This window comes from Dipodomys merriami, unplaced genomic scaffold, assembly GCF_024711535.1.
Source record: "Dipodomys merriami isolate MVZ:Mamm:240054 unplaced genomic scaffold, mDipMer1.0.p SCAF_35, whole genome shotgun sequence".
NCBI lineage: Eukaryota > Metazoa > Chordata > Mammalia > Rodentia > Heteromyidae > Dipodomys > Dipodomys merriami.
Genome location: NW_027205048.1, coordinates 12,763,517 through 12,783,288, shown reverse-complemented (window position 1 = coordinate 12,783,288; position 19,772 = coordinate 12,763,517). Strand labels below are relative to the sequence as shown.

The 19,772-nt window shown below is 44.3% G+C and overlaps 3 protein-coding genes across 6 annotated transcripts in view; all 3 read right to left on the bottom strand.

The window, feature by feature from the left end:
- LOC138803855 (scavenger receptor cysteine-rich domain-containing protein DMBT1-like) overlaps positions 1-19,772 on the bottom strand; it is a 202,241-nt gene that overhangs the window by 97,675 nt on the left and 84,794 nt on the right.
- Positions 1,752-10,103, bottom strand: LOC138803956 (carbohydrate-binding protein AQN-1-like). 4 transcript variants are annotated; one of them, XM_069988227.1, is made up of 7 exons: positions 9,244-9,259; positions 8,289-8,456; positions 8,032-8,061; positions 6,910-7,045; positions 4,969-5,156; positions 2,802-2,843; positions 1,752-1,845 (listed from the first exon to the last, which is right to left on the bottom strand). In XM_069988227.1, exons 4-7 carry the CDS (start codon positions 6,951-6,953, stop codon positions 1,796-1,798), a joined length of 324 nt encoding a protein of 107 aa, XP_069844328.1. In that variant the 5' UTR covers positions 6,954-7,045; positions 8,032-8,061; positions 8,289-8,456; positions 9,244-9,259; the 3' UTR covers positions 1,752-1,795. The 4 variants fall into 4 exon arrangements, with proteins under 4 accessions (XP_069844328.1, XP_069844329.1, XP_069844327.1 ...); XM_069988228.1 differs by lacking the exons at positions 8,289-8,456; positions 9,244-9,259 and adding an exon at positions 9,974-10,103; XM_069988226.1 differs by lacking the exon at positions 9,244-9,259 and having other exon boundaries at positions 8,289-8,533.
- Positions 14,143-19,772, bottom strand: part of LOC138803954 (cubilin-like) — a 51,324-nt gene continuing 45,694 nt past the window's right edge. The window contains exons 31-34 of the mRNA XM_069988222.1: positions 19,567-19,699; positions 17,556-17,740; positions 16,215-16,256; positions 14,143-15,380 (exon numbers count right to left, since the gene is read on the bottom strand). Coding sequence (XP_069844323.1) covers positions 15,370-15,380; positions 16,215-16,256; positions 17,556-17,740; positions 19,567-19,699 — 371 coding nt within the window. The 3' untranslated portion in view covers positions 14,143-15,369. The remainder of the gene's footprint in view (positions 15,381-16,214; positions 16,257-17,555; positions 17,741-19,566; positions 19,700-19,772) is intronic.

Here is a 19,772-nt window from a genome sequence, read left to right as displayed (position 1 = left end):
ACTACAGGCTCCCCAAACATTTCCCCTCTCCCCTTACTTCTACACTCTTTAGTTTTTAGGTGTAGACTCTATCTATCTATCTATCTATCTATCTATCTATCTATCTATCTATCTATCTATGTACATATATATACACACATACACATATATATATGAAATATGTACATATATATATATATATATATATATATGAAAGAGAACAAGTGATATTTGTCTTTCTTAGTCTGGGTTATTCTGCGAAGCATGGTGATTTCTAGCTCTGTCCATTGTTCCCCAAATGATGTATTAATAATGCATTGTGTGCATATACAGCGTTTTCTTTATTTTCTTTTTTTCTTTTTCCTTTTTCCCTTCTCTTCCCTCCCCTCCCCTTTTCCCCTTCTCTTGAACTAGAGTTTAAACTCAGGTCTTTGTTTTGACTAGCCAGGCGCTTTTGCTGCTGAAGTTGAGTGCTGTAGGCTGGGGTCACCTGCAGAAAGTGGGTCTAAGGTGGCGGCCAAATTGAGGATCCAATAAGCTGGAGGCTCCTGAAATGAAGCACCCAGTCTCGCACTTTGGGCATGGTCAGACTTCATCTTGAGGAGACACTCCGGGCTCTTTCTGGATCCATTCCCAGGCTTGTGCGCTACCTTGAACAAGCTTAGATAAAAAGGAGGAAACAAATACTCTCGATGATGCTAGCAGCTCTATCTGACCACCTCACCTTCCCCCTCTGTGCCATACATCTCCTGTTCCTGCACCAGGCCTCCAGTGTGCCCTGAAACAGGGTGTTGTAGGTCATCAAGAGCCTGGGTGGGGCTGGGACTGCTGTCAGCAGCCCTGGGGGTGAACCCCTGGTTCTTTAGGGGACATATGGGGGGATCTCAGCCTAGGTCTGAGACATGACTCAGCTGAAAGTTCCCTACCTGAAGGGTAGGCCTACCTCACAGAGATGAGGTGGTCAATGAGGTAATTCCGGGGAAATCAGGGGTGGTTAATGCAGCATTAGACTTAGTAAGCGCTTCCTAATTACTTCCTGTTGGCAGAGGTTTATAATACCTCTCAGGCCTAGGTCAAGATCACCTCCAGCAGTCATTTCCTTCAATCTGCACAGCTACCTCTTAGTCAAAACCACCCCCATCCATCACCTGAACAAAAGCAAGTTCTTTCTCCAAGGGCTCCCAGAACTCAAAAGTCCACCCAATAGCCCATGGTAATTGTTTTTTTAAAACATAAATCACGTAAAATTATTATGAATTGAATTGTGCATTTCTGTAGATTGCTGTCAGCATGTAGTAGGTAGATGGAATTAGAGTTATATTGATTTTAGATAGAAATATCGACATTAAACTAAATGTTGGTGGTACTTGCCTGAGTCATTACCATTTAGACTAGCATTGCAGTAGGCCAACAGCTATCATAAGCAAACCAGAAGTGAAGGTTTTATGAAAAGGGATTTGCATTTCCTACTCTGTACATTTAAGAGATAAACTCCAACAAGGTATACTTTTTAAATAGTTTTCCTTTTTCAGAGCTTTTTAAGGAACTCATACATGTATACTTTGCAATTTGTTTTTGTTTTGGTGTGTGTGTGTGTGTGTATGTGTGTGTGTGTGTGTGTGTGTGTTACTAGGGATAGAATTCCAGGCTAGGGGCTTCGTGATTACTTTCTATGAAGCCCTTGGCTCCAAACTTGGTGATATTAAGACTTTCAAATCAAGGAAACAAATTCTGACTTAGCTAAAGCACTATTTATTCAATGGATTATAACAACAAGTAGAAAGCTCCCATCACAGGATTGGTGACTATCTGGAGGTCAGGAGAAAGCAAGTTGGTTTTCCATGGAGGAGGGTGGAGGCTGAAGACCTGAGGGAAGGAAAGGGAGAGCAGGTTATGTCCTCAGATGTTTTCAAGAATCTGCTTCCCCACGGCTGGCTGATTTCTGGAAGTATTTTCATGGGCATTCCTCCCCTTTTCCGTGTTGCTCTGAGAGGGGAAACAGAGCGTATGAGGCAGCTTCACTAAAGCTTAGTTAGGCAAGTTCATTCTGGGAACCTACATTTAAGAAGGAAAAAATAGAGGGTGTGGGGGGACCATGTGTAGGTTGTATTTAAGAGCCGTTTTGAGGGTAGGCGGTGGGAAGGATAGATACCCCGTCTTCTGGAAGCCACAGGGAAGGTTGGCTTTTCATGACGAGCCATTCCTTAGAACACGAATGGGGGGATTTCCTTCCCATTCTGTTCCTCAATACAACAGGGCTCAGGGAAGGGGTTCAGTATTGTCAATATGACTGTGTCTGCCACAGATGTGTCCTAGGACCAACTGTACTCTACTTTGCATAGAACTCAGCTTGTATTGTTGCACCTGGTTAAGTGTAAGACAAATACATAATACATACAGTCAAGTTAACTGTATCACAAGGCCCCCTCTCGCCACCACACACATCCTTGCTCTGCCCTTGGCCCTATGCTTACAGGATTCTCATTTATCTCCTCATGACGGAGCTGTCCTCCGCTCTGCAGGGGAGGCTCTGCCTTCCTATAACACAGGCTCATTCTCTTCCCACTCCAACTCGTGATGCTAGTCAGAGAGGAGGGTGCAGAGTCTCAGGGACTCTCCCAGTTGTGAGAGTGGAGGGTTGGAATGGACCTTCAAAGATTAGACTAGAAAGGATATTGAGTCTTAAGGCTGCTGTGGTTGGTACAGTTTGGGCCATGAATGTGTCCCTCCTCCTGGGCATTTTCCTCCCTGTGAACCATGTGGACTCTAACCCCAAGCCATGTGAGTTGCTGGGAAGGCTAAAATAACAATAGCAAACTTACATTTGCTCCTGGCAAGTAAAGACATTGCTGCTGAAGAGTTACCTACATGGAAAAATGATATGAAGCCAAAGTTACTGACAAGACCTCTCACGGTGGAGAGGCCTCAGGCTGCAGAAGTCTGGAGCTGAACAGAGAAGAGGGGGCACCGAAGAAGCCCGGGCCTGCCAGCGCCCACACACCAGCTCAGTCCCTACTTCCATTTCCATTCTCTTCTTCCACTCAAAGTACAATGTCCCTACACCTGACCCACAGTCAGAAAACTCAACACGCTAAAAGGACTTAGTGAAGAATCTGCTCTGTCCTGGACAAGACTGGATATCCAGTCCCTTTCATTCTAGCCTGTCCCTTCCTGTAAAGTCTTTAATATCATTCACGATCAATTGGAAATTGAAGTAAATTGAATAAAATTTCTTGTTCAGAGACCAAGAACCATCTCATTGATGGCGATCTCACCATTGATGAAAATTTCACCTGAGTTAAAGACCTAGATTCAAGCCTATGGCATCGCTCAGTCTCTGTGGTGTGGTGTGTTATGGGAGACAGGGACTCGGCCTGAAGATGGCCTGGTTATACCGTCGTCACACTTCAGGAGGGCTCCATCACAGGTGTGCCTCTGGAGAAGGGAACTTTAAGAGCTTTTGTTAAAACCCGTAGATCCTGGTGCAGCGATACACCCATGTCAAATTATGAATGCTGCACATGTTCTGGATGTTGTGTACGTGTTCTGACTTTAAGATAATAACAAGTGCTAGTTTACATAGTCCTCTCCATAGCTTGTAAGAAAAATATGGTGCAAAAGGAGAGAGGACTCCCCCAAAGCCACACAGGTGTCAAGAACAGACTGGGCCAGATATCTTGTTATAGTTACCTTCTTGATGAGAGTTTGAGCGTAAGTTAACTGGCCCCTTCTAATGGAAGACATCAGTGTGCTACCAGAAGGGATGAATCTGTTGGCCAAACACATTACCGAGCCTCCAGGCATCTCTGGGAGCACCAAATGTTTGGCCTGCTCTATGTTCCGCCCACATTATCAGGCATTGTGAGCCACCGCAACAGAGCGGTCTTCCTCATAGAACTGAAGGGACTAAGAAAACTAGCATTCATTAGTCTTTTCCTGGGGAGGAACATACAAAGAAACAAAAAAATCACAGGGATTATAAATATGTTAGAAAGAAAAAAAATATTTGTGTCCCTCTATCTTAGGGTTCATTTCGCTTAACATCATCTTATATGGTCATATGTACATAGCTTTAGACCTTTTCTACTTGTTCTACATATGTACCTGTTATTCCGAATAGTTCATCCTAGGTGGTATAACCCCTGTTTTCACTGTATTTGATGTTGGTGCCCTGCATCTTGTATAATACATCTCTAATTTGGGGTGGGGGTGGGGAAGGAAAAAAACAAAATGCTTCAATAGGGATACAGGTTGATCCATTTTAACAATGAGCTGTACAAGACACTATGTTGAAAACGAACTTTACAACTTTGGTGGGGGGAAGGGTGGGGAGGGCTGCAGGGGAGTTGTGGAGGTGGAAGGGAAGGGATGGTAGGGGATAAAAAAAGGAGGAGCAACAATGCTGATAGGAAATGTACTCATTGCCTTGTTCATGTAATTGTAACCCCTCTGTACAGTATTTTTACAATAAAAAATGTACAAAAAAAAAAGAAAATAGCAGGTTTCAGGTGATGATTGAAGCTTCAACGCAAAGCTTCAGTTAAGATAGGCCGGGTGCTGGTGGCTCACTCCTGGAATCCTAGCTACTCAGGAGACTGAGATCTGAGAATCAGGGTTCGAAGCCAGCTTGGGCAGGAAAGTTCCCAAGACTCTGATCTCCAATGAATCATAGAAAGAGCCAGAAGTGAAGCTGTGGCTCAAGTGGTAGAGCACTAGCCTTGAGCTAAAATCTCTCAGGGATCGTGTCTAGGCCATGAATTCAAGCTCCAGGACCAGCCAAAAAAAAAAAAAAAAAAGGAAAAGGAAGGAAAGTGGATCTCACTTTATGTGTGGTTTATAAAAATCTAGCATTTCAATGTGTCTGAAGAGATGAATGAATAACATGGCTGAGCACTGTATAGATGGAGTTTGTTCCAGCACCACAGAGCACATAGCAAGGTTTGTATAGGATGGAGAGCATCAGCAGGAAGCCCTTCCACCATCCCATACCTGCCTGAACCGCATAGAAGTATAAATCAAAGGAAGAAGGTGGCTGGCTTGGCTCTCTGGAGTATTTGATAGTCAGACAGTTGGTGGAGGAATGGAATTTCAGATATAAACCTTCACAATACTTCCCCAAAGACTGAGACCCTGGAGGTCCATCCAGGATTTCCACTTCCTCATTTTCACAGGTGAGGCTGTGGGCCAAGGGGAAAACAGAAGTCAATGTCGGGAATGGTCCTCCTCTTGTCTGCAGTCTCCCTTCACCAATGATCCAAACCCAGATCCCAAAGCTCAGAAAGGAACCAACATGACAGACGAGGTTCCATCTGACCCTCATCATCCTCCCTGAAAGCTTTTGTCCACCTGGGAGAGACGTGGTTCCCAGGTGTGATGGATTCCAAGGCCTAACCTATGGGTCTAAAACTCCCATTCAAGTTTTTAATTCCAGGTAACTGCTGCGTATAAGACCCCCATAAGTATAAAGACAGAATCACAATGGAATACCCCTTGAGCCACAATCTGTGTGGCCGCTGTATCTGCCTCCACTCCAACTCTCCTGGCAGTTGAGGCTGGAGATGGGGGTGCAGATGGGAACAATCTAGGCTTCCTTTATACATGGCAGAGAAGGAGGGACCTAGCACTCTAATAAGAGACCAGCTATGCATGGGATGGATTCAGCTCTGTGAAATCCCCCATTTCTGTCCCCCTCTGTGCTTGTCAAGCCTTGAACTTGTACCCCGCTTCTCACCAAGGCACCGGACACCTCGTGCTGAGTTCCTGGGGAGCTGGAACCTGTCTGGGGTATCACAAGACAGCCTACCAGGACACATGTGGCTCTTTTTAGGGTAGACCTTGGCCAGGCCTCAGTCTTCTAACTTGGAGCTAAGGACAGTCAGCTCTAAAAGCCATCTGTAAAGACAAGGAGGCCTGGCATTGTCGCTGTGCCTACTTGCCAGGTGCCTGGGAGAGAGAAATAAGAGGACTGGGAATTCTAGACAGCCTGGGAAACATAGCATGAGTAGGTTGATGGGGAGAGAGAGAGAGAGACAAACAGATACAGACAGACAGACACAGACAGACTGAGAGAGAGAGACAGAGAATTTAAAAAACAACTGTTTCTCTCTAAGGCCTGAGAAATGGATGCATAAGAAATGCCCAAATCCTTAACACCTTGCTTGCCCATTCTAATCTCAGCCCAACCCTGGGTGAGAACCACTGGTCACAGTGAGAAGTTCACTCAGACGATTTTGAGGCTCCACCCCAGAGCACCTGCTTCCCCTACATTCTGTGCCTACAGCACACAGGAGTGTCAGGCACCTCAGGTGCGTTTTGCCATGTACCATCTTCTATCTCCTGGAACATCGTCTTCCTGGAACTGATAGGAATGTGGTTTCCTCCTTCAAGACTAGAAGAATGCATTGGAATAATTTGTATTAATGTGTGCTGCGCTGGAAATGCTCTCTGTGGGGTTATTCATTCCAGAAATATTCCATAAGCCACAAAGACAGCCTCCTCGCTAGAAGAGATGGACACAGACAGAGGAAAGAGTATCATGGCACTATAGACCCCAGTCACGTTACCAGACAGTGTCTCGGGGAAAAGTCGATGGGACGTAGCTGTGGAACCTAACATGAAGCTGCTGGATTGCAGTGACCAGAATCTCCGGTGTGTTATACTTGGTTCAGAGACAGAGGCCAAAGTGAGGTAAGAAGGAAGTGGAGATCAAAGTGTCAGATCATGAAGAGCTTGTAAGGCATCATCAAGAGCTTGAATTTATTCAAAAGAGAGAGACACTGAGGAGTTTCCTTCAGGGATGCTAGCAGAGGTGGGCTGCAATAAATGCCTGTGGAAGAGGCATGTGGTAGCAACATGGTGGAGGCGGCCAAGCTGGACAACTTCCTAAGAACAAGAGCACCGTCAGCAAACACATTCACTCTCAGCACTCACTTGAGAGATGGAATAGCCATAGCAATATGCTGATCGTGCTTCATCTCAATGACCCAGACACAATATGTTCTTGGTCCAATGTAGTTGACGAGCCTTCCCTCACTTTCCCTGATGAGACCCCCACAGTCACTGTATCCTGCAACAAAAGAAGAGGAACATGGGACTCGTGCCAAGCCAACGGCAGGCGGTGCCATTCCTGGACCCGTTGTTGCTCGTCATCAAGAACAATACTGCACGGAGCATCCCAGTCTTTTCAGAGATTCACAGATGACTCCTACGCCTCAGTAGCAGCTATATTTGGAAATAGATAAAATGAGTATCTCTGCCTTGAATAACCTTTTTTTAAAAATCCCATTATCAGAGTGTGAACCAACAGGTTGAAACAAGCACATCATTCCTGCCTCCCCGATGGTATCTTCCTAGAACAGGTTTCAGAAATCTCAAACAGGCAGTCATCCTTCCCAGAGAGGATCAACCCATCAGACAAATGAGGACCCATCTCACCCTCCATCCTGGGGAAGGGCTGCACCAGACTGCTCCCGGATGCCTCTGGTTCCATGACTGAATGTTGGAAAAAATAAATAAAAGCTCCTTCCTCGGGGACTGTTCTCCTTGGGAGACCTTCGTTGTGTGAAGATTTTTTCTGCACCTTTCCTGACCTGCCTTTGTCTTGATGCTGTATTGCTTTCCAACCCCAGCCGCCATCTCCAGTCTCCCGGCCCCTCCAGTGCCAGTACTCAGAAGATGAAGCCATGCTTAGCTCTCCAGAGTCTGTGCTTCTGGAGGAGGCGCCATCCTCCCGAATCACAGGCTCTGGGAAGAGGGAGCTTCTTTCCCTGCCTCATGAGGGCTGAGGGGAGGGTGCAGGGGTATCTCGGGGACTGGGTACTAGTTACAGTGGGCGAGGGGAAAATCAGTGAGTCACAGGTTGACATAGCCATTTGGGAGTTACTGCACAGACAGTCAAATCTTTTCCGCTTCCTTTTGGACAAGAATGTATTCCAGGGCCCGAGTTTTCACTCAGGTCTTTTTCACTGGATGTTACTTTGTGCTTTGCAACAGGAGTGCTCTAGTCTGTGAGTGAGGAGATGGAAGGGGAGAAGTAATTTTGCCCACATTTACCTCTTGTTCTCCTCGGAGAATTGTCCTTGTCTGAAAAGACACCAAAACAGAAAACCATGAATATGGGGGCAGAATCCGTGAATATAGAGGACTGAGTGAACTTGAATCTAAGACAGACCCGAGTGAATCACATGACTATCTCCTCCTCATGATCCATATACCCCAGGCACATTGCCACATTGTAACAGCCCTGTTGGCCTCAGAACTGAATGGCTGAAGACAAGTTATTCACTCTATGGAGGCCTTGGTTCTCTTACCTGTAAGGTGTGCACTTGAATAGTAAATGTGCGATAGTGTGAGGCAGGATGAACCACACAATGCTAGTGGCACAGTGCCCAGCCAGAACAGCTGGCTGCCAGCCTTCCCCGTGAGGTCATGTTGTCAGGACATTCACATCATTTTCCAAGTTAGCTGATTCTTCTCTCCTGGGTAAATCAGATTCATCACGGGGCCCTACAGGCCCACCAGGCCTTCCATGAAGCGTCTTATCCACAAGGCCTCCGTTAGCTGCTCCCCCGCCCCCTCCTGAGGCTGCATAGAACCTGTGAGGTACAGGAGGAGTCCCCCACCACTGGAATGTCTGTCAGCTATTCTCTGGAAAATAAAAACATGCTTTTCCAAAGATCAGGCCTGAAGTACACATCTGTGATGTGTTTCTCTTGTCAGGGAGGACCTCCAGCTATGACATTTTCTGATCAAGAGACCTGGGGAGACAGAGGAGAGCCTGCCCCAACCATACTAGCTACTCACTGTGGACCTGTAGACCTCACATCATTTCCATTATTACTGTGCATCGTTCCATATTCAATGGAGAAATGACAAGATATGGCCAAGCGTGTGCACATTTATTACCTTTAGGCAGCAAAATCTAAGCTTCCTTATCCCACGTTTAACAAAATTTGGGTTCTTCCCCCAAAGAGCGCGTGTGAGCCCACTCTGCTGGGCATTCTCACTCTGACGGGGGCTTCTGCTTATTGCTGCTCCTCACGTTGATGCAGCCACCAGCTGACAAACTCTGGGGGCTGAGAGAGTCTCGGCAGACCCACCCAGAGGCCCTCCCCATCCCCCTGGGATGCCCACCCTGACCCGTTTCTGCAAGGGCTCTTCTGTAGCAACTGTCCTCAGTCCCACTCCTGAGCTCACTCCTGGGGACAGCTTAGCCAATCTTAACTCAGGCTTTCCCCAGCTCGCTCAAATCCCCACCCATCCAACCTGAGCATAAGCTTTCTGGGCAACAAGGAGGCCCTCGGAACACATGTCACAATCAAATCCCACAATCATCCCTGTGGCATAGGCATTATTCTTGTTCCTACAACTCCAGCACTAAGGGAAATGTGAGACATTTTATATGGAGCAAAGAATCTTTAAGCCTGTCTAATCTGATGCTTCTTTATGAGTACCAGACAAATTACAAATATTCCTCAGGTTGAATAGGGAGCGGGGTGGGGGAGGGGAACCCGGAGGGGGCTCAGGGCTCATGCATTACCTGCGCTGATCAGCAGCATCCAAGCAAGAGCTGTGAAGGCTGTGGACACCTTCATCCTGGGCAGGGCCTGGCTCCAGCTGCTGGGAGAGCTCAGACCTGCTGGTGTGGCTATAAGGAGACTCTCCTGAAATCTGATCTCCTCCCTCCCTCCCTGGAGCCACATTGGCCAAGTGGCAGGAATGAGGGCCTGCCTGGCCCTTCCGTTTTCTACAGGTCAGTGTGAAATGTGGCTGTGTACCAACTCACATTTACCATCCACAGCCAGGCTCCAGGTCTTCTGTCACTGAGATTGGAAATATAGGTCAGTGATGCCTTCTTTCCATTCCAACCATAGAAGTCAGAGGAAGAGTTACTGGTTAAACAAGCCAATATGATCTCCTGTTTAAAGATCTCTCCGGCCTTGGCTTAACTTTTACCATATTTCCCTCCTGTGCCCATCAGGATACTTATACTTACCACAGAGACAGGTGAACAACGGAAATCAAGACATCAAGACAGTTGCTCATGGCCAGCAGACATTTGTGGCAGAGGCAGAGTGAGGTCCTGACTGTACAGTCTCTTCACAATCTCTCCGCATGCCACTCAAAGAGCCATGCAACAGAAAAAAGCTCTGCAGCTGCCCAACTCTAAGTGGAAACAGAGGCACAGCAGTGGGAGCAGGGTTGGGGTAATGAGATGCCCAGATGGAAGGATGTGTCTATTTATTATGTATTTATCGTACTGGCACCTACATGGCTCATTTCCAGGGTCATCACTGTTTCAAGACAAGCTGCAGGATATACCCTGTGACTCCGTTCCTCAAAAGCACAAACACAGAGCTCCTTTCTAGCCCAGCCATGCTACAAGGTATCCTCACAAGAATTCAGAACACATGTGTACACACAGACTTGTACGTGAATGTCCCCAGCAGCTTTCTTATAGAAGCTTCACAGTGGAAATAACTCAGATGTCCATCTAAAGATAGAGGAGCAAATAAAATGTGGTATTGAAACTAAGGTGTGTAGACCTCAGGTCCAAACTCCAGAAAGTTTTGTGGGAGGGAGGTATGCATAATGATTGAAAAGTCCTGGTCAAAATGTGGCCTAATTGATCAATATTTCAACCCATGTTTTGGGAGGGGTTTACTGTCAGCACTGGTCAGAATAAAGCCTACTGGCTTTGTCGTGTATTGTTCCTGGGGTCCCTTTGTCACAAAGATCAGCCGTCACCATCATCCTTTTCAGATTCCAAAGTGATTGCAGAATGACTGCAGAGAGAATGGTGTAGAGTCATATACCAAATGGAAGCAGACGTGCTTTCAAGCACCTCTTATAGTAGGTCCTTACAACAGAATATTGTTTAGTCCTAGTAACATCACCTACAATCTTGATAGGGTACAGCCCCAAGGTCAAGGGTGTTTATTCCTATTTTATCTATGTCTGGACTTTATGAAGACTTACAGGAGCATTCTAAGTACAGGAAGGATGCCCACCCCCAGTCTCCTGCCTGGTGTGGTGGGACCAACAGAATCATGTCTGGCTTGCCTGGCGCCATCTTCACGCAAGGCTAATGCAGGAAGTTGCTGCTTAAAGATAAGGGAAACCACAGTCAACACCTTTCCTCATTAATCTGATCCAGCCTCAGAACTGTGTCAGCCTACAGACAGTTAAGAGGCTCTGCAGCCAGGTTGTCTGGGAAACTAAGATTCTGAGAACTCAGGTATTATGACAGCCCCAGGCTCTGGCTGGCACTTCTTTATGAGAAGAGGGCAGGTTTCAGGAACATGCAGCTAGAGCTCCCTCTGGGGAGATGACAGGGGAACAACAAAATACCCAACTCTGCTGCAGGAAGCCAGGGGACAAGGATAACATTTTAAAAATTAAAAAAAAAGTTAAATGAGATAAACATTTGTAGAACTGGGTGTGATAAAAATTGACTTTCCCAGAGCGTAGACACAGTGTTGCCCTGGGGATACCTTCCTAGGTCCCTTCTCAGCCTCCTTTCCCCACTTTGTAAAAAACTCTATTTACTTTAACATTGAATCTCAGTCAGACGTTATGCTTCAAGTAATATCAGGGTTATAGAAAGCTGAGAAAGGGTTGAAGTGCCTTTGGGTTCAATTAAGTCATGGTTCACTATGAAATTTGGACACAATGACTGACTTGGTAAAGGCAAAGGAAGAGGGTTCATGCACATGGCTAGATAAGATGCTGCACGATGAATCCACTCCTATGTCAAAACACAGAACTGTTCCTAGGCACAGAGTGCATTTTCAGGGTTATACCAACAGTGACATTAGGGAGGCCAAACTGAGCTTAAGCTCCTGGAAAAGAGTCAGAAGTTCATTGCTGGTTATCCACTGATGCCTGCACCAGATGATCTGATGATGAGTGCTTGTATGTCACCACACCCAAGCACAAGGTGCCCTTCCTCTGTATGACCTGGGTTGCTAGCCACCAAATCATGTCAGAATTTCATTGATAATATTGACTTGGTCCAACTAGAAGCATAGCACAGCCCCCATATGAACCTCGACAAGTCATCTCAAGTTGCTCTTCTCTCTCCTTCCCAGTGATCAAGATGGAAGATAGACAAACATGCTGACACATACCTATAATCCCAGCTACTCAGGAGGCAGAGGTAGGAAAGATGGCATTCTTAGACTGGCCTAGGCAAAAGCTCAAGACTTTATATGAAAAACGGAGGCAAAAATGGGGTGCAGCATAACTGCACCAAAAGAGTACTAGAGACCTTGAGTTCAAATATCAGAACTACCACCACCACTAAAAAATAGGACAGAAGAAATATTTTCACTTTTGAATGGTTCTAAGAATTTTTTGAATGTCACTCTGATTTCTTTAATAATTCACTGATCAGTTAAAGAGTGATATGTTGAGCCTTCAATTATCAGGATATTTTCTGAATTGTCTTATGTTGTTGATTTGTAGTTTTAGTCTATTGTGCTCTCATAAAATATAGAAAATTATTTCAACTTTGTAGTACTTATTAATACTTGTTTTATGTCCTATGATTTATTTTGAGGAAAGTTCTATGGACTGCAAAAGGAATGTATATTCTGTGTGTTTTAGATGAAATACTCTGTAGATGTCTATTAGTTCCATTTGATCTAGTTTAAGTTTCTTGGTTGTTTTTTAGTCCAGATGATCTACCTATCAGGAAGAGTGTGATATTGCAGTCACCTAGTACTATTGTGCTGTGTTCTATCTGCGTTTTTTTGTATCTAGTGGTATTAGCTTTATGAAAATAAGTTCACTGAAATTTAATGCATATATGTTTAGAAGTATTATCTCCTCCTGCTGGACTGTTCAATTTGTCAATATAAAATGGCCTTGTCTGTCTCTTCTGGCTAAATTTTGCCTGAAATCTGCTTTGTCAGATATGTTGTAGCTACTCCTGCAATCTTTGAGGCTCCATTTGCTTAAAACAAAATTTTAAGCTGTGCACAAAGCCTGTGTTTGTGCTTGCTCATGAGGTGCATTTGTTTTAGGCCACAAATGTGTATGCCTTTTTAAATCCCATCCACCAGTCTCATTTTTTTTTTGTTTTGTGCTAGCCTTGAGGCTTGAACTCAGGGCCTGGGCACTGTCCATGAGCTTTTTTGCTCAATGTTAGCACTCTATTACTACTCTATTACTTTAGCCACAGCTCCACTTCCAGCTTCTTTATTAATATAATGTAAGAGTCTCATGGACTTTCCTACCCAAGCTGGCTTTAAACCACAATCCTCAGAACTCAGCCTCCTGAGTAGCTAGGAGCCACCAGTGACTGGCTTCATCATCAGTTATGAATGGAGAATGGTAACAAGTCCATTAATAAGAATTAACAAGTTTATTATTAAATGATATGTAGTAATTGCTACTATTTTTATTTTGTTTGGTTCATCTTTACCATTTACATATACCATATATACCACAGAATTAGAATTCTATATAAAATTAGATACATCATTAGAATATATTTAATGATATACATTCTTTCTGTGTTTTCATGATTTAATTTATCTTTGTTTTGTGTCTAGGATTCCTTTTTATTTTTATTTTTTTGTCGGTCATGGGACTTGAATTCTGGGCCTGAGCACTGTCTTTCGGCTCTTCATATCAAGGCTGGTGCTCTACCACTTGAGCTACCGCACCACTTCTGGTTTTCTGATGGTTTATTGGAGACAAGAGTTTCACGGACTTTCCTGCCCCGGCTGGCTTTGAACTGCAATCCTTAGATCTCAGCCTCCTGAGAAGCTAGGATTACAGGCATGAGCCACTGGTGCCTGGCATCTAAGATTCCTTTGACTATTTTCTGCAGCAGTGGTTTATTGGTCTTGAATTGCTTCATTCTTTGATGAGGTTGCTGTTTCTCATTGAAGGCTTTATTTCTCCTTCAATTATGAAGGATAGTTTTAAAGGGTAGAATAATGTAAGTTAAGTTGCTTGCAAACATCACTCAATACTCTCATTAATCTTATGAAAAAGCTGCTGTTACTCAGATGCTTTGCCTTTATAGGTAACTGTTGGGTCTTCATCTGTCCCATGAAAGACGGATGGGGTCCAAGGAAAGGTAAGTGCGGCTGCTTCCCGGTTCCCCAGCCTCCCTTAGCCCAGGAGACAATCAGACTCAGCGGGAGAGTCAAGTCAAGTAGGAACTTGTTTATTAACACACAGCAAGCCCTTTTTAAAGCAAAAGACTGCCTGGGAGGGGAGGAAATGGAACTAACCAATCACTGTAAAGGTCACTCCTTATCATGCACCTAAGCTTCCACAGCTGTTTATGCACTGAACGTAAACAAATCCGGCTCTGCCCACTCAACTTCCTCTCAGGGCCATCTTTGCGCCTCTGTGCCCCACAGGTAACATTGACACTTTTCTCCTAAAGCTTTCAATATTCTTTCTTTGAGTGTCTGTTTTAACTGTTATGTGACATGGAGAGGTTCATTTTTGGTCTTGTCTGTTTAGACTCAAGGCCTTCCATATCTGCATGAGGATCTCTTTCTCAAGATTTGGAGTTTTCTGCTATGGTTTTATTAAATCTATTTTCTATAGTGAAGGCTTGCAGCTCTTCTTCTTCTATGCCCATGATTCATCAGTTAGTCTGTTAATAGTGTCCTGGAGGTTTCAATTGTTCTGTTCACACACTCCTTTAGTATGCTTTTCACTCTTCATCTGTATGTTCTAACACATCTTTACCTTAAGCTCTGATTTCTTGTCTTCAATTTGGCCCAGTCTACTAACAAAGCATTTGACTGAGTTTTGTCTGACTTACTGAACTTCTTGTTTTCAGAATTTCAGTTTGTCTTTTACTTCAGAATTTCTGTATCTTTATTACATTTTCATAGTCTGCATTATCTTCTTTATTTTGTACAGCATTCCATTTGAGCGTTCTTGGGATTCATTTATGTCATCTTAAATTTCAGTCTTCATTCTTATAATGTGGATCTTATTTTGCTCTTCTCATAGCTTTTTGGGGATTCATGTGTACAGAAAATGAGTTTTTATTTAGTTTAGTTTTGTTTGCTTATTTTGGTGTTAAAGATGAACTCTCAGCCTGGCACATGCCAGAGACTTCTTGATCACTGTTCAATATTCCCTTCGATCTTAAGATGTTGAAGTAAAGAAAACAAATTTTGACTTAGCTAAGGAATTTTTTTATTTGAAGGGTGATAGCCACAGTAGAAAGTTCCACTCATAGGATTGGAAGTATCTCAGGGCCAGGGGAAAGGAATCTTGTTTTCTAGGGAGGATCTCAGAGGCTGCAGAACTCAGGCATGGAGTGAGCAGGCTGTGTCTTCAGAAGTTTTCAGGAAGGTGCTTCCCCAGGCCAGCTCACCAGCAGAAGCATTCCCAAGGGGTTCTCTCTGCTTTTCAGTGTTGCCCTGAGGGGTGAATCAGAGTGTAAGCTCTTATAGGAAGCTTCACTAAAGCTTAGATAGGCCAATTTATTCTGGGAACATAGAATTCTATTTTTTAAGAGGAAAAAAATAATGGGTGTGTATGGGAGACTGTGCTTCAGATTGTTCTAGGAAACAGAAGTATCATCCCCATCTTCTCAAAGTTATACAGGAAGGGTGGCTTTTTATGGTGAGCCATTCCCAAGAACACAAAGAGAGGGAGGCTTTCCTTCTCATTCCTATTTCCCAATATCACAGTACTCAAATGAAGTATAGTATTGCCAGTATAATATGTCTACCATAGAAGTGTTACAGGGTCAACTCTATTCTACTCAGCTCAGAGTAACACCTGGCTAAGCTAAAGACAAATAAATACAATAAAGTCAACAGCATTAGAAGACAACCTATTCCCCCCCCCCCTCCAGTCTGGCCTTGTGCTGTCTTCAATACTCTTATTTCTCTTCCTGACAAAGGAATTGTCCTCAGCTCTGCAGACTCTAAGAGTTCAGAGAAGGCTCCATCTCCTGTGGCATAGTCTTATGTAGAGGCATCCCATTTCCCTGTCTTGTGAGGCTAGGCAGATAGAAGGGTTCAGAAGACTTCCTGGGGCTCTTACAGTGGTGGGGATGTGGTTGGAATGGGGCTTTGAAAAGTTGGACTGGGAAGGAGAATATAGAGATTGTGAAGGCTGCTTCAGGTGCCACATTCTTTTGGTTATACATAAGTCCCTAGTATATGCATCTCCACCAGAGCCTTTTAAATTCCTGCTCTAAAGTCCATAAGGAGACAGAAAACATGCCATAATACTAGCACACTTACCTTCTCTCCTGGCAGGTAAGCGAATTGCACTGGAAACATTGCCTACATGGAAAAATAACATGAAGCTGAAGTTACTGATGGGCTGGGCATGTGGTGGTCATTGAGTTCACTGTGTAGAAGAGCCTGAATGCAAAGGACTGGGGCTGAGCAGGAAGAGGAGGTAGCATTGCCATCCCCATTCCTGTGGGCAGTGCTGGGGCGGACAGCGGGATAGCTGTCAGCATCCAAACACCCACTCACTCTCTGCTTTCCCCTTTTTTGACCCCACCCAAAGGGCAATATCCCACTCTGGAGCCATAGTAAGGAAAGTCCACTGCTGTAGTGAGGAGCAACTTGCTCTGCTTTTAACTCTAAAGTCTCCTGTCCCAGAAAACCTCTGCTTCTAGAAAAATCAAAAGATCTTGTTAAAAAAACCACTTGTATTTAAATATGTATAGTTTTATATTCCACAATAAGGTCAGTTATCAAGTTGATATTGGAAAATATTGATTGAATACAATTTTGAAGTGAGAAATCAGTGATGTAATTCTGGGACCATTTGCCATACTTGAGATGCCCCAAATAGATGTCTGTGGCACCCACAAATGAAATGCCAGTGTGGTCCTTCCTCATTCTCTAGTATGCAGGATCACAGTTTAAGACTCAGGTGACCCTGTGTCTGACACTTAATCAACACTTAGTACCTTGATCACATTATTTACACTTTCTAAATCTGTTCTTCATCTGTATAGTAAAGATAATTCCACCCATATAGGGATCTGTTCTCTGTTATTCTTTCTCTTCTCTCTGTGTTTGTATCTCTCTGTCTATCTCTCTCTTTTCTGTCTCTCTCTTTCTCCACAGGTCTTTGACTATGATCTTCCCACCTATGCTTCCTGTGTAGCTGAGATTTCAGGCATGTGGCACCACAACCTGCATTGTGCATAGAGTTCTTTTCACATTATTTCTTTTTGAGAAATACTTACTATCAAAAAGCCCTAACATATTGGTTACAGCATCACACAATGTACAGTCTCCACCCTTTATCATGTATAGATGTATGAATACATACAAATGGTTATTATATAAGACCAATAAAGGTAAAAGATTTTTATTTATACATCATCCAGGCTAAAGGAGAAACCTTTTAATAATGGATCTACCTAACTCCAAAGCCTTATGATACTGAAAGGCTGGGCCAAGGCCTCTCAACATAATAACAGGACATGGGTATGTTTCTAGAGAAGATCACAGAAGCACACTGACTCTCCCGAATCCAGTGGCGGCCCACTGGCACATTTTCCCTATCTCTTTTCAAGTGGGAGGGGAGGCCACATTAACAGAAAGCCCTCCCTTACCTACCTTTTGAAGAAAGAGGGAAATAGGCATCAATGAGAGTGGGCGAATAGGTGGCATTTTTGATGTACGAGATAGTTAAATGTTTAGAAGATGGTTTATACACAAAAGAGATGTCTTGGCAAATTTTCCAAAGCGAATACCACCTAAAAGTTTCGCCAGACACTTCCTCTTCACTTGTACAGGCGAGACTGTTGGGGTGGAAGGAAAAGCACACGTGAGCATTTAGAGTCATCCTCTCCTCAACCTCAACCAAAGCCTGGAACCCAGGTCGCACAGCTTTGCTCGTAAGACAAGAAATGCCAGGTGTGGGCCAGGGAAGAAAAGTCTCTCAGTTCTTCTATATAGAAAGTCTTCCAGGGATCTCACCCTTAGGAGTCTCCCCCAACCTACCAGGGCTGTGAGGGGATTCCAGGTCCAGTGATGTTAGTGACTCATAAAGCGCTGCTTATGGCTCTGGGATTTCCACACAGGGATTTACGTTTTCAAGACCACACTGTGCTTCCGGTCTCATCAAAATGAAGCCAAAAACAGTGGTGTGTTTCCTTTGTTTATGGATTCAGTGACAGGCTGAAAAAACCCTGGGTGTGACTGTGTCATTAGTGGTTTCTACTTTCCTTTCCCCTGGCAGAGGAGGCATGAAGGGAAACAACATGGTGCAGTCACCCACACTCCCCCAAGGATGGGTACAAGAGAGAGAGAACAAGAGCTGTTCAGCCCTTGATGGGGAAACGTGAACTGTTCTCAGACCTTGGAGGCCTGGTACTTCTTTCCACGCTCAGCTCCCTCAACATAATCTTTTGCCTCTACCATATGTACCCATCTCTAGGTTTTGTGCTTACATTTAGAAAGTAAGGACCTCACAGGGAGACAAGACAAGTGGGTATATGTGTACAGACCCTTTATGCTAGATATGCACTTGACCAAGCCTGGCTCCTCTTCAGTGCTAAAGAGACTGAAAAGCACAGAGACCCATATGGGGACATTTTCACAATCGTTCACACTCTGACATTTGGAGAAAGGGTAAAGAGGGAAATGCCTACCTATTTAGCCTATAAACTTCTCATTAATCACCCCGTATGTGCACAAACCTGGTTTTCCCTATGACAAGAGATTTATTTTTTCAGAATTCCTGTGTCAAAAGTTGGAGGCAGAAACAGCTTTACTCTTGATATAACAGCTCTAAGCTTTTTTTAACCCCCAGAACACTTCTGTAGCCTAAAAGTGGTTTGCTCCTACAATCAGGCTGGAGGAGCGGGGACCCTTTGCCACAATTTACAGTAAGTGTAGTCTACCACTGTGAGCTGGATTTAGCTCTGGTCTGGAACAGAGGTATGTCCCATGTTAAAATGGTGGGGATGTGTAGGATACAATGCTGTAAGCTGTTCCTGCATTGAGAAAGTCTCCCGTGGATCTATAACTGTACTCTCTACCCTTCCTTCCTTCCTTCTTTTCTTCCTTCTGTCCTTCCTCTTTCCCCTTTTTCCCTTCCTTCCTCACTCTTTCTCTCCTATCTTTCATTCCTTCCCACCCATCTGCTTCTATTCTTTCTGTCTCCTTTCATTCAAGAATTAATCCTTGAATCCCAAAGGTAGATCACATAATTACGGTTAAGTGAAATAACACAAAAGGCTTATATATTGCTTCATTCCATTTCCATGAAATATCCACAATAGGCAAACCCCCAGAGAGGAAAGCAGGGTAGATATTGCCAAGGAATACGGGGAGAAGGGAGAGCAGGGAGTGATTCTCAAAGTTACTGGTGTTCTTCTGGGGTGATGAAAAATTCTGAAACTAGAAGGAAGTACTAGGTGTGCAGTTATTAAGATAATAAACGCCACTGGATTACACCCTTTCAGATGGTCGATTGCATTTTATATGTATTTCAATCACTTAACAAATAAGAATATATGTTTGATACTCCTGAGGTCATATGGAGAGTGAATTGAGAGGCCGAGAAGAAATGTATTCTCAAAAACCACAAGGTTAGCGAACAAACACAATCTTCCACACTCACCTGTGGATGGGAAATGCCAGGACTTGCCCTGACGGTTTCCGATGGACATTCCAGACACAGATGATTCTGGGCCCAAAAGAACTGAGGTACCTGCCTGAATAATGTGTGAGGTGGTCGCCGCAGTCCCTGGGCCCTGCGGACAGAGAAGAACACATGGAGGGGTGAGGCGGGGCCAGGCGGGGCTGTTGGTGGCTTGGGCACCATCC

Bases quoted from the DNA above. Each gene is read 5' to 3' on its own strand.
- LOC138803956 (XM_069988225.1), bottom strand. From the start codon at position 7,103: ATGGCACCGCCTGCCGTTGGCTTGGCACGAGTCCCATGTTCCTCTTCT. The intron at 2,844-4,968 runs GTATGGGATGGT...TTTTCCATGTAG, and splicing joins CTTCTATGCGGTTCAGGCAG to GTAACTCTTCAGCAGCAATG. The intron at 1,846-2,801 runs GTAAGTTTGCTA...TCCTTCCCTCAG, and splicing joins TTTACTTGCCAGGAGCAAAT to GTCTTCAGCCTCCACCCTCC.